Source organism: Equus caballus, chromosome 8 (genome assembly GCF_041296265.1).
Source record: "Equus caballus isolate H_3958 breed thoroughbred chromosome 8, TB-T2T, whole genome shotgun sequence".
Lineage (NCBI taxonomy): Eukaryota > Metazoa > Chordata > Mammalia > Perissodactyla > Equidae > Equus > Equus caballus.
This window is the reverse complement of record NC_091691.1, coordinates 7,374,124-7,387,005: the sequence shown is the minus strand read 5'-3', so window position 1 is coordinate 7,387,005 and position 12,882 is coordinate 7,374,124. Positions and strand designations below refer to the sequence as shown.

The following is a 12,882-nucleotide window of genomic DNA, read 5'->3' as shown; positions in this document are numbered from 1 at the left end:
GAATCCCAGAAAAATTCTAGGGTCTGCCTGAAGTCACAAAGCAGGATGAGAGCCCACACCTCTTGACCTTCATCCCAAGCTCCTTCCTAGGTGACACAGGTCCTCAGTCCAGAGGGGAGGTTGATGGATTCTTAGGGCATTTGGACTTAACATCCCGGGATAGGTAGGCAGGGCTGTGTACTTCAGGGTCAAGGGCTACCTGTCCCTGGGATTTGTAATGAGATCATCTCAACAGAAGTCGTCCAGGGAAATTCCCAGGGCCACCAGCATGTCCCTATTTATCTGACAGGGTATTATGAACTTCACAGAAACTTCTCAAACCATATTTAACTGACTTTAATTCATTAGAAAGAAAGAAAGTTCTGTACTTTTGAAGCAGGAAAATTAGAGCTTCATGAAATCAAACAGAGCCTGGAACCCCTGCTCTAAGCCCGGCTGTTGGGCTGTGAGGACATTTCATACCCCCATTACAGGATTGCCTCAAAACTCCAACATGGCCTCCGTGTCTTTGGTCGTCTGAGTCAAGGGCCACTCTACTCTGAGTCCGAAGGAACAGAGTGAACTGTTTGGTGAAAGGACTTGGACCCTCTTAAGAGCCCTCAACCTCAACCTCCACTTAGGATGTGAAATCCTGGTTGTACCACATCCAATTCTGAATATTAAAAAAATAATTTAAAAAGGAAGATCCAAAATTATATTTTCTCAACTATGAAAAAAAATGTGTAGAAGGAAGGAAATATACCACAATACCAAAATGTTGACTTGGCTACTACTTGAAGATACTATTGTAGGTGGACCATACTTATCTTCCTTTTTCCACAAATGAGCATGTATTTTTAAAAATAAATTTCTTAGGATTCTGAGGAAGATAGAATAAGCATAGTCTTTTCTTCCCTCTGAACGCAACTAAAAACCCTGGACAGAAGGCACGAAGCAGTTACCTGAGAACTCTGAAAAAGAAATGATAACAGGTAGATTGGGAAAAGGAATCAGAACTTGAAGTAGAAACAATCTGGCAGCAAGTTTCCTGTTTTGTTTTCTGTTCCTGTATCTCCTGGCCTGGTCTCAAAGGCAGTGTGAATCCTGGAACTGTGCAGTGGACACTGAAAGAAAGAACACCAAGAGAAGCCCTGTCTTTCTGGTCTGAGGATTAGGAAAGAGGCCCCCTTCAGGGCAGACAGAGTAAGGGGAAATCCTTTTTTCTCTTTTCCTCCTGTCACTTGGCAGAGCAGACCCAGTCACAGAACATATACTGCAGAGTGGGGAGATTAAAGGCCCTGATTTCCAGCTGGAGGATCAGGAAATGAGCAGTCTTGAACTGGAGAGATGGGGGAGATCATAGGGAGGAGGGAGCTTAAGAAATAGATCCCATGAAGTTGCATATGAACTGCTAGGTTCACATGCATGGATCTGACCCTAAACAGTATTCCAGTGACTCTGAGAACTAAACTACTAGGTAGACTACCCAGATTTCAGACTGGCCCCTGGGTGGCACAAGCTTAGGACACATCTGACTTATGTTGCAAAAGTTTTGAAAACTGAACTGATATTGGAACAATGGCCCTGTGAAACATTCAACTGAGTAAAGTTTAAAGATCTTATTGGCTTTATTCAACAATTCGTGAATTGGGCAGCATCCAATCTAGCAGATAGAAGGGAGCTCCAAGGAGCTGTGCAAATTGAAAGATTTACAGGCAGAGGGAGCAGGAACAAGGAAGTCATCCTAGGCAAAACAGTGGCTTGCTTATTGCCCTTTAGGGTATGGCAGGGGTCTATGAGGCAGATTACCTAACTCGCGCTGATCAGGCGATTCCGGATTGACTGGTGTAAGATTCCATTTCTGGGAGAGTCAAAACTGTAATTAAGTTAAGTCTTTGTTTGGTGGCATGGGGCTTAGCATATGTCACTCCATTTTGGGCCTGCTGTCTTGTTTTTAATAGCCCACAGGAGGCAGATAAGAACTGAAACTAAATGGGTCAACTGCCTCCTAAGACAAAAATTTAACATTTTCCATAGGATTTAACCAAGACCTAGAGTCTCATAACATAATATTCAAAATTTCCAAGATACAAGCCAAAATTACTTTACAAAGAACCAAAAAAGTCTGAACACTGAGATGCCCCAGATGTTGAAATTATCAGGAAAAGACTTTAGAAATGAAAAGATAGAAAGTCTCAGCAGAGAAATAGAAGATACAGAAAACAACCAAATAGAAATTTTAAAACAAAGAAAATATATTAATTAAAATTTAAAAATATACTAGATGGCCTTGGTAGCAGAATGGAGATGACAGAGGAAAGAGTCTGTGAACTTGAAGATAGACCAATAGGAACTATCTGTGATAGGCAGAATGGCCACCCAAGCCAAAGATGTCCATGCCCTACCCCCTGGAAATATGAATGTTACCTTACATGACAAAAGGGACTTCAGAGATATAACTGAGGTCATGGACTTTAAAATCAGAATTATCTGGATTATTGGGTGGGCTTAATCTAATCACATGAATCCTTAAAAGCAGAGAATTTTCTCAGGCTGGATTCAGAGATGCAGCAGAAGGAAAAGTCAGACATATTCAAAGCATGAGAGGGACTCAACCCTCCATTGCTGGAGGGGGCCACATGGAAAGCATTAGGAGTGTTGGCAGCTTCTAGGAGAAAAGACTAGCCCCTAGCTGATAGTTTGTAAGGAAATGGAGTCCTCTGTCCTACAACAAAAGGAAGTGAATTCAGTCAACAACCTCAAATAAGCTTGGAAGCAGAATCTTTATCAGAGCCTCCAGTAAAAAACACCCTTGATTTCATCCTTATGAAACACCTTGATTTTGGCTCTGAGACCCTACGCAGAGGACTCAGTCAAGCCCAACTAGACTTCTGACCTACAGAAACTGTGAAATAATAAATAGATGTTGTTTTAAGCCATTAAGTTTGTGGTAATTTGTTATGACACCAAGAAAAAACTAATACATTATCCAATATGACCAGCAGAGAGAAGTGACAAGATATTCATTCTAAGTAGAATATGAGAAGATAAGTATGTAGCTCTAGGGCAACCTCTAAAAAACTGTACAAAATTAAAATGGAATACTTAAAAAATATTCAGTAATCCAAAAGAAGGCAGGAAAAAGGAAACGGGAATGAAAAACAGAGAGGACAAACAGAAAACAATAAAATGGTAGACCTAAATCCACATATCCATAATTTTGGTCTAAATATACCAATTAAGAGACAGATTGGATATATAAAAAAAAGACCCAACTATATGCTGTCTACAAGAAACCCACTTGCAACATAACATTATAGGTGGGTTAAAAGTAAAAAGAGGTAAAAAGAGATATCATGTAAATACTACTTAAAACAAAACTGAAGTGGCTATATTAATATTAGACAAAGTAAAGGGCAAAAAAATCAAGGTGGAAAAAAACATGAAGATGGATAAAGAGACATTGCATACTGTTAAAATGGTCAATTCACCATGAAGATATAACAACCCTAAATATGTATGTACCTAACAATAAAGCTTCAAAACACATGAAATAAAAATTAATAGAATTGAAAGGAGATGTAGACAAATCCACAATTTTAGTTGGATACTTCAACACTCCTCTCACAGTAATCAACAGAATAATTACCAGGAAATCAGGAAGAGTGTAAAAGAATTGAAACCACCACCAATCAACTGGTCCTAATAGATATTTATTAAACATTCCATCCGAAATAACCTTTTTTTCCCAAAGTGCACATGAAGCATTCACCAATATAGACCATATCCTATATCATAAAGTAATCATTAACAAATTAAAAACAAATGAAATCATACAATATTCTCTGACAATAGTTCTCTGACTACGATGGAATTAAACTAGAAACCAACAACAGGAAGATGGCTGTACAATTTCCAAATACTTAGAAATTAAACTACACACTTTTAAATAATACATGGGTAAAGGAGAACATTTCAAGGAAAATTAGAAAATATTTTGAAATGAACAAAAATGAAAATGAAGTATATAAAAATTTGTGGGATGCAGATCTCAAATCAATATTCTAAGTTTCCAGTTTATGAAATTAGAAGAAAGAACAAAATAAAATCGAAGCAAGCAGAACCTTTTTATTATTAAGGAAATAATAAAGAGCAGAAACTGATGAAATAGAGAAGGAAAGAATAATAAAGAAAATAAAAAACACAAGGTAGGTAGTTCTTTAAGAAGATCTTAAAAATTGATAAACCTCTAGCCAGACTAACAAACAAATAAAGAGAGAAGACAAATGATAGGTGTGAAGAATGAAAAGGTGATTTTACTATAGACCCTGCAAATAATAAAGATAATAAGGGAATACTACAAACAAATCTACATGCATAAATGTGACAATTTAAATGAAATTGATCTCTTCTTCAAAAATCACAAACTACCAAAACTCACCCAAGATGAAACAGATAATTTGAATAGTCCTTTAACTATTAAAGGAATTGAATTCTTTGTTAAATCTTTCTGAAAAAGAAATCTCCAGGTCCAGATGGTTTCACTAGTAAATTCTACCAAACATTTAAAGAAGAAATAACACCAATTCACACATCTCTTCCAGGAAATAAAAGCGGAGAGAATACTTTCCAACTTTCCCTTAACCTAACAAAGGGCAGCTACAAAAATTCTGTAGCTAACATCATAGTTAATGGTAAAAGACTGAACACTTTCTTTCTAAGATCAGGAACAAGGCAAGAATGTCTATTCTCACCACTCATGTCCATCATCATCCTGGAAGTTATAGCCAGTGTAATAAAAAAAAGAAATCAAAGGCATTCAGATGGGAAAGAAAGAAATAAAACTACTTCTATTTGCAGATGACATGATTGTCTTAATGTAGACTGCTAAGGAATCTACAAAAATGCTCTCAGAATAAGTGAATTTAGCAAGGTTGCAAGATACAAGGTCAACACAAAATCAGTTATACATCTATATACTAACAATGAACAACTGGAAACCAAAATATAAAAATATTTTTTTTACAATGTCCTTCCTCAAATGAAATATTTAAGTATAAATATAATAAAACATATAAGATCTGTATGCTGAAAACTGCAAAGCACTGATGAAAGACATCAAAGACCTAAATTAGTGGGGAGACATACTATGTTCATGGATCAGAAGATTCAACAGAGTGAAGATGCCAATTCTCCCCCAAATTGGTCAACAGATTTAACACAATTTCAATTGAAATGCCAGCAGGTTTTTTTGTTGTTATTGATATAGACAAGTTTATTCTACAATTTATATGGAAAGGCAAAGAAACTAGAATAACCAAAACAATTTTTTTAAAAGGGAGAAAACCAGAAGACACACTATTCTATTTTAAGACTTACTCTAAAGCTACAGTAATCAAGATAGTGTGGTATTGGTGAAGAGAAACACACACATATTAAACAAAACATAAAGAGTCCAAGAATAGACCTACACAAAGTGAAAAGGCAGCTCAGTGGAGAAAGAATAGTCTCTCACAAATGGAGCTGAAACCATTAGACATCCATATGGAAAAATGTGAACCTCAAACTAAACCTCACATCTTATAAAAAAGGATCACAGAAATAAGTGAAAAATTTAAACTCTCAAACTTTAAAACATTAGAGAAAATCTTTGTGATTTAGGGTTAGGCAAAGGGTTGTTAGACATGACACCAAAACATCAATCCATAGGTGGCTGGCCTGTGGCGTAGTGGTTAAGTTCGGTGCACTCTGCTTAGGTGGCCCAGGTTCATGCGTTCAGATCCTGGGTGTGGACCTACACCAGTCATCAAGTCATGCTGTGGCAGTGACACACATACAAAATAGAGGAAGATTGGCACAGATGTTAGCTCAGGGACAAGAATCTTCTTCAAGCAAAAAGAGGAAGATTGGCAATGGACATTAGCTCACAGCCAATCTTCCTCAGCAAAAAAGCCCCCAAAACAACAATCCACAAAAGGAAAAATTGGTAAGTAGTACTTTATCAAAATTAAAAACTTTTGCTCTGAAAAGATACTTTTTTTTAAAGATTTTTTTTTATTTTTTCCTTTTTCTCCCCAAAGCCCCCCAGTACATAGTTGTGTATTCTTCATTGTGGGTCCTTCTAGTTGTGGCATGTGGGATGCTGCCTCAGCATGGTTTGATGAGCAGTGCCATGTCCGCGCCCAGGATTCGAACCAACGAAACACCGGGCCGCCTGCAGCGGAGCGCGCGAACTTAACCACTCGGCCACGGGGCCAGCCCCTGCAAAAGATACTTTTAAGAGAATGAAAAGACAAGCTAGACTGGGAAAAAATATTTACAAATCCATATCTGACAAATGACTTGTATCCAGAACATATAAAGAATTCTCGACACTCAACAGTGAGAAAACCCAATTTAGAAATGCACAAAAGAGTTGAACAGACACTTCACCAAAGACGGTATATGGAAGGCAATTAAGCACACAAAAAGATGCTCAACATCATTAACCATTAGGGAAACGCAAATGAAAACCAAAATGACCTAATACCATGCATCTATCAGAATGGCTAAAGTAAAAAATATTGGCAATACCAGATACTGGAGAGAAACTGGATCTCATAGTGGAACACAAAATGGTATAGCCACTCTGGAAATTTGGTAGTTTTTTATAAAGTTAAACATAACCTTTACCACATGACTGAGCAATCCCACTCCGAAGTATATACCCTAGATAAATGAAAACTTAAGTTCACATAAAAAGCTATACATAAATGTTTATTCAAAATTGCCCCAAACTGGAAACAACCCAAATAGCCTTCAATTAATGAATGTAAAAAAACTGTGGTATATCCATACAATGGAATACTACTTAGCCATAAAAAGTGACATGTATGAATCGCAAAGATATTACACTGAAAGAAGCCAGTCTCCAGAGATTACATCCTCTTAGGATGTAATCCAGAATGTGTGTGACATTCTGGAAAAGGCAAATCTATAGGGAAGGAGAACAGATCAGTGTTTGCTAGAGACTGGGGTGGGACAAAGGTCTGAATACAAAGGAGCAGCATAAAGGAATTTTTTGGGTGGTGGAATTGCTCTCTCTTGACTGTAGAGGTAGCCATGAAATGTGTTAAAACATACATAACTGTATATATGAACAAGTTAATTTTACGGTATGATAATTTAAAAATTTTAAAAATGGAAACAATATATATCCAAATAAACTTCTCTTTAAAAATGCTTTAAAAGAAATTTTCCATCTGGGTTTCTTCCAGAAAGGCTGCTTTGTGAGGGCTCTGCTACACCAGCCCTGGTGCTTGTGGGTCTGTTTATTCATCTGTAACATGAGAAGATCAGTCTAGAACAGTGACTTTCCTCTTCCCCGACCCTAAAATTGCACCCCTGCGCACGCCTTTGTGGGAGTGTGGGAGAGGTGGCTTTGGAGGGAAAGGGCAGTTGGCCGCCACCTCTACTCCGCTCTGGACCCACTGAGTAGTTGTGCTTTTCTCTCAGCTATGGTTTGTCTGAAAACCTCTGGATTAGAATAGCTGGACTTGAGCCAGATCCTCAGGCCCCTGGGGGATCTGAACAATCCTGATTTCAGGGCCTACATAGGGTTCACTTACTTGTCTCTTTGGCATGTGCCCCTGTGGACCCCAGTGGGTCAGCCGGACCAGGACACTGGCTCTAATGGTCAGTGATCTAAACAAGGCCTTTTGAGGGGAAGCTGGAAGTGTGCTCCTTGCTTTAGGACCCCCAGGTTGCACACTGATTACACAAAATGGGAAGTCTGATTTTAAAGGCTTCAAAGTCTAGGCCTCCTCTAAGGCGGGGTCTGAAAGGACTCAAACCATTTTCTTTTTTTTCCACACTGGATGACTTTTTGGAAGGGCATTTTGTAAACAGGAAAGGGCTGTGCACCAATGGGGGAAATGATGCTATGAGAACGACTGTGCTGACCTGGACCAGCAGGGCCAGAGCATCATTCATGGCGAGAGCTGCTGGTTACACTAAGCGCCTACCACATGCCAGGCACTGCGCTAAGGAATCGGTGAATCTTCTCCACAACCTTGTGAGAAACGGCTGTCATTGCTTGGACAGATGAGGAAACCGAGGCTCCAAGGCACTCCAGATCACATGGGGAGGAAGTGACAAGGCTAGGATCCGGTCCGCAGCTTGAGCCTTCTGAGTGAAGGCCTGTGAGAGGAATCCTTGAGGCCTAATGTCAGGTCCACTCTCCACACGTGGCCCAGAGAAGGAGACTAATGCTACATTTCATCAAAGACTGGTAGGCGGTCACCAAGGGCACTTTGAGGCCATGTATAACAGCACTCAAAAAAATTTAAGAGTTTTTATACAGTTGAATGCTTTCTTTGAAAACTATCTTATGAGTAAGTCCAATCTAGAAAAACAGAGTTGGGCTCCCATGGTTGAAGGTGGAAGCAGGGTTGGCCTGGGGCCCCCAGAGCACCGCTTGAAGGCCACTTATCCAGTAGGTTGGCATTTACTGTGAGCAGCACAGGAGGTGTCATGATGCTTAAGGTTCTAGTTCTGGGTTCAAAAAGAATGAAGTGGGACTGTGGCAGACCCCTTCCTGGGTTAGTCGGTCTCGGGGACGGCTGCAGGGTCCCAGGCTTGCCATAACACATTGGGCGTTGGTCTATTTGACTTGGGCACCATCAGCCTCACCCTCCCCTCTGGCCAGGAGTCACTCACAGGGTAGGAAACTCACCTTCATCATTTTACATTTAGTAAGTCTCATCTTTAAAGATATGGATTACGAGGTTAAGGCGGCAGCACCCTTCCTTTGTCCTTGCCCTTATAAAAGGCATCATCTGGATTTTTCTTTATCAACAAAAGTAGAATGTTCAAGTTCAGATCTTGGTGTTGGATCAATGACAGATCTGTACCTCTGGCCCTGGTGCAGGTGCTGGTGGGATGGCTCACAGCGGAATCATCAAACGGACATCCTTCTCATAGATGTCAGGGATCACTCCCATAGGGGAGTTGACCATGTGCACAGTGTTCTTGCCAAACAGCTGGAACTCATAGTGGATGAGCTGCTCCCAAAAGCCATTGTTGGGCCGGATAATGGGCCGGCACGACTTGGTCCACGTGTGGGCGTCCAGCAGGGACATGGCGTGATACTTCATGAGGTAGGCGAGGCAGAGAGCGGCTGAGCGGCTCACGCCGGCAGCACAGTGCAGCAGCGTGCGGCCCTGCTTCACCTCCACACTGTGGATGTGGTCAGCGATGGGGTCAAAGAAGTCAAAGAGACGCGAGACAGGTGTGTCGGCCACAGGCACCTGCACATACTGGATGTCTTCGTATACAGTGTTCATCACCTCCACTGAGACGTTGATAACCGTGGTGATGTGGTTGCTGGAGAGCATGAGCTTGTTGTTGGCAGCCACCCCATTGCTGATATATAGGCTGCTTGTGATCTGTGAGAGGCCACTGATTGAGGGCTGCCGGAACTGAACCGGGAAGGTACACGGGGGTGCTGTCATCAGGCCGGTGGGTCAGCGGCCAGTGAGGCATAAAGGCTGCATTTTTCTGCCAGGCTATGTCATGGAAAACTGCAAGAAGGGAGAGAATGTTTAGAGGGCAGGAGCCCAGCTGGGCCAGCAGGCCAACCCCAGGGGATTTCTGGGAAATGGATGGATTGGCCTATAGCAGAATTCCCCAAAGTGGTCCTCTGACCATCTGAGAAGGATTCCCCAGGGAACTTATCAAAAATGTAGATCCCCAGGCTCCTCCCCAAACCCACAGAGTAGGCTCTCGGAGTGAGGAGCATGAATCTGCATTTTCAGCATGCTTCTCAGGAGATCTGACATGTGTTGCCCTACAGGACAAAGGCTGTGCCCCCAAGCCTGGCACTCAAGGCCTCCCTTGAGCAACCCCACATTTCAAGTTGGGCAGGCTGACTTGTGTCCCTAAGCTGTGCCTTGGCCTGACTCTCCATCTAGGCTCACACAGCTGTCCTCTCCCTTTTCTTCAAAATTCTCTCCTTCCTTCCAGCCCCTCTAATGGGAACCACTTGTATCGTCTCCCTCCTCAGTCTTCTGATTTTATGCTCAAATCATGAGATTCTGAATCAGTGACATGGAAACAGAGCCCACTGTGCTGGGCGTCACTGGAGGTATAAGAGAGAGGAGGGTCTCAGCTTCTCCCCTCCAAGAACCATCTTTTTTGAAGAGACAGGATGTGCCCATGTGAAACTGACATCAAGTTAGAGAGTACTACATTGTTAACCATACTTCTGCACCTTGCCCCCAAGGAGGGCCTGGCAAAGACGGTGGCTGAAAGCTTCCTGGAGGCCAGCTTCCTGGGGGCACCACAGCAGCCCCCAAGAGGAAGTGCAGAGAGGCCTCAGGTAGACAAGCCATCCCAGCATAATGCTGTGTGCAGCAGGGCTGTCGCAGGCACCCCAGAGAGGGGCAGACTCCTGCCTTCTCCTAAGAAATCCTAGGCCCCTCACTCTCTCAGTCTTGAGTAAAGCTGAAAAAAATAGCACATCTTCACGTCTTTCAGTGAAATAGGAGTATTCAGTTTTACAGCAAACCTCTCAAGGCCAAATGGCAGTCTTCACCCAGCACAGAAAAATGAGGAGCCGAAGTTCTGTTCCCCTGATTAATACATTTCAGCAGCTGCTCCTTGTCAGGATAAGATGGAGCCCCTTAGCTCGGCTGTCAAGGCCATTTGTGGCCTGGCTCCAACCCCTCTCTCCTGCTTCCTATTAGCCTTTCCCACATCCTGAAGGGCCTCAGCTAGGCTGAGCCACTTGCAGCTCCATGTGGACATCCACCTCTCTGGCCAGGGGCCTTTGCCTTTGCTGCTGTCTCAGCCCAGAACCCCCTTTCCTTCCAAGCCTGTCAGATCCTGATCTGTTCCATTCAGCAGAGGATTGGTGAGCCTTGGGATCTTAGCCAAGGGTCACTTTCTGAGGGAAACCACCTGGGACCACAGCCCTCCCCACAATTGCTTAAGTCCCTGCTCCAGGCGGGCCCCATGTGCTCTCCTTCCTAACACTTCCTGAAGATGTGGTTTTGCCTTGATCTGTCTGTGAGTTCTATGGGGATACCACTGTGCCTATCTTCACTCCTACTGTATCACTGGTGCCAAACTCAGTGTCCCCACAAGGTCGTGCTTGATAAATATTTGTTGAACGAAGGAATGACTCCAACAACCATGACTCTGCCTTCTGAGAGGTTCTCTGGAAAGGATGAGTTCTCTGGCTATGTTTCTCTAGAATTTTGGGGAGGGGCTGGGTGGAGGGGCAGGTGGTTCCTAGGCTACTGGAGAGAAGGCCAAAGGTTGCACAGGCAGATCCTACCTGCTAGTGCCCTGGAGTCAAATGTATCAGGCTCACCCCAGGAAGGGCCACGGGGGCTGGTTTGTTCTAAGGGTCATGTGAGGGCAGGGAAAAAGCCCCCCAAAACCCAGGTGGAGGCCTAAATGCTAAGGGATGTTCTGGATCCTCATCATCCAAAAACCCAGAGAGAACTGGATTGAGGGCCCCCAAAACTAGTGTCCAGTGGACAACAGGAATAGGGGAGACCGCTGTTCATTACAGCGACAAGAAGTTTGCAGAGGAGACACTGCTTTTTAAGATGAGGGTAGTGATGGGAGGAGAGTCATCTTCATGCTAGGCAAGAAATATGTATCAGGCACTGTTTTCGGTGCTGAGGATACCGAGACGTACAAGACAGCCATGGCCCCCTTCTTCACAGAGCTCAAAGTCTAGAGGGAGAGGGACATCAAATAGGCAATTACAGGCACAACAGAGTGGGAAAATAGGGATAACAATGCCTACCTTATAAGGATCTTCGGAGGACTAAATGAGGTAATGCAGGTAAAGTGTTTAATACAGGGCCTGGCACATAGTGAGCCCTCTGTAAATGCTAACTATTCTTGCTGTTGTTAGGAAAGTTAAAACGCAGGGCAACATGGAAGTGAAGAATAAAGGGATTTATTTCAGGCTCGGGGCCAGAGAGTGATCGCCTGAAGAAATGACACAAACAAGAACGTTCAGCACGAGGGGGAGGATGGTGGAGAAACAGTGACTCTGCAGTTCACATTCACCATTTTATAGCCTACAAAGCCTTTGGCTTCCCTTTTGGTAACATCTCCAAAGCAACATAACAGGCCGGTGTCTGGAGTTAATATTTCCATTTTACACGTGGGGAAAATGAGGCAGAGAGGGGAAAAGGACCTGTCTAGGGTCACAAAGCAAGGTCCGAAGGCCGGACTTTCTTCTCTCATTCTGTGTGGGAAAACGTCGGCAAACACCGCAGGGCGTTTGTTAATACTGGGTTATAAATGTGGAACAAGGTTCACGGGTTGCCCGGAGCGGGGCGCCGCTTCCTGGGGTGAGCCAGGTAGGTTTCCTGGGGAGTTGGTGTTGGAATAGGCTTCTTCGCCTGCTCGGTGTCAAGACTCCGACAGTCTTACCTGTCTCCCGCGGGCAGGAGGGCAGGTTCGTTCAGGAAGCAGTCGCACTCGAAACCTTGGTCGAGGGTCTCGGGGAGAGAGAAGATGAGTCACGACACGGAAGCCACAATCTCTGCCGGCCCGGCGCTCTGGTTTCCATAGCAACGGTCCCCCGTAGCGGGGGGGGGGGGGGTGTGGGAATCGACTGCGCCGGGTCTTTGGAGAAACCCCGGCTTCGTCTCCCCGCCCCGGAGCTGCCCCGCCTGGACTCACCTGGTTACCTGCCCTGCGATCAGGCGGGCACCACGGCAGCCCTAAAGGAGAAGTAGGGTCAGCTCAGCGCTCTGCAGCCCACTCCATTTCGCCCAGCCCGTCTCCACGGCAACGCGCCGTTTCGCCCCACGGCGGCCGCCGAGGGACAATCCTATCGCGTCCGCAGCTTCTCGGCTCTGCGAACCCGTCCTGCCCCCTGGGTCCTGCCTCCTTCTC

The 12,882-nt window shown here is 43.8% G+C and overlaps 1 protein-coding gene across 5 annotated transcripts; it reads right to left on the bottom strand.

Annotated features, from left to right (window-relative positions):
- Nucleotides 1-318: 318 nt before the first annotated feature.
- Nucleotides 319-12,846, bottom strand: DUSP18 (dual specificity phosphatase 18). Of its 5 annotated transcripts, XR_011441724.1 has the most exons (4): nucleotides 12,667-12,792; nucleotides 12,415-12,482; nucleotides 7,921-9,539; nucleotides 6,014-6,240 (listed from the first exon to the last, which is right to left on the bottom strand). XR_011441724.1 is itself a non-coding variant. In XM_023635173.2 (3 exons), exon 3 carries the CDS (start codon nucleotides 9,468-9,470, stop codon nucleotides 8,904-8,906), a length of 567 nt encoding a protein of 188 aa, XP_023490941.1. In that variant the 5' UTR covers nucleotides 9,471-9,539; nucleotides 12,415-12,482; nucleotides 12,667-12,792; the 3' UTR covers nucleotides 3,677-8,903. The 5 variants fall into 5 exon arrangements, 2 of the variants coding, with proteins under 2 accessions (XP_023490941.1, XP_005612489.1); XR_011441723.1 differs by lacking the exons at nucleotides 6,014-6,240; nucleotides 12,667-12,792 and adding an exon at nucleotides 319-1,103 and having other exon boundaries at nucleotides 12,415-12,579; XM_023635173.2 differs by having other exon boundaries at nucleotides 3,677-9,539.
- Between the last annotated feature and the right edge of the window lie 36 nt (nucleotides 12,847-12,882).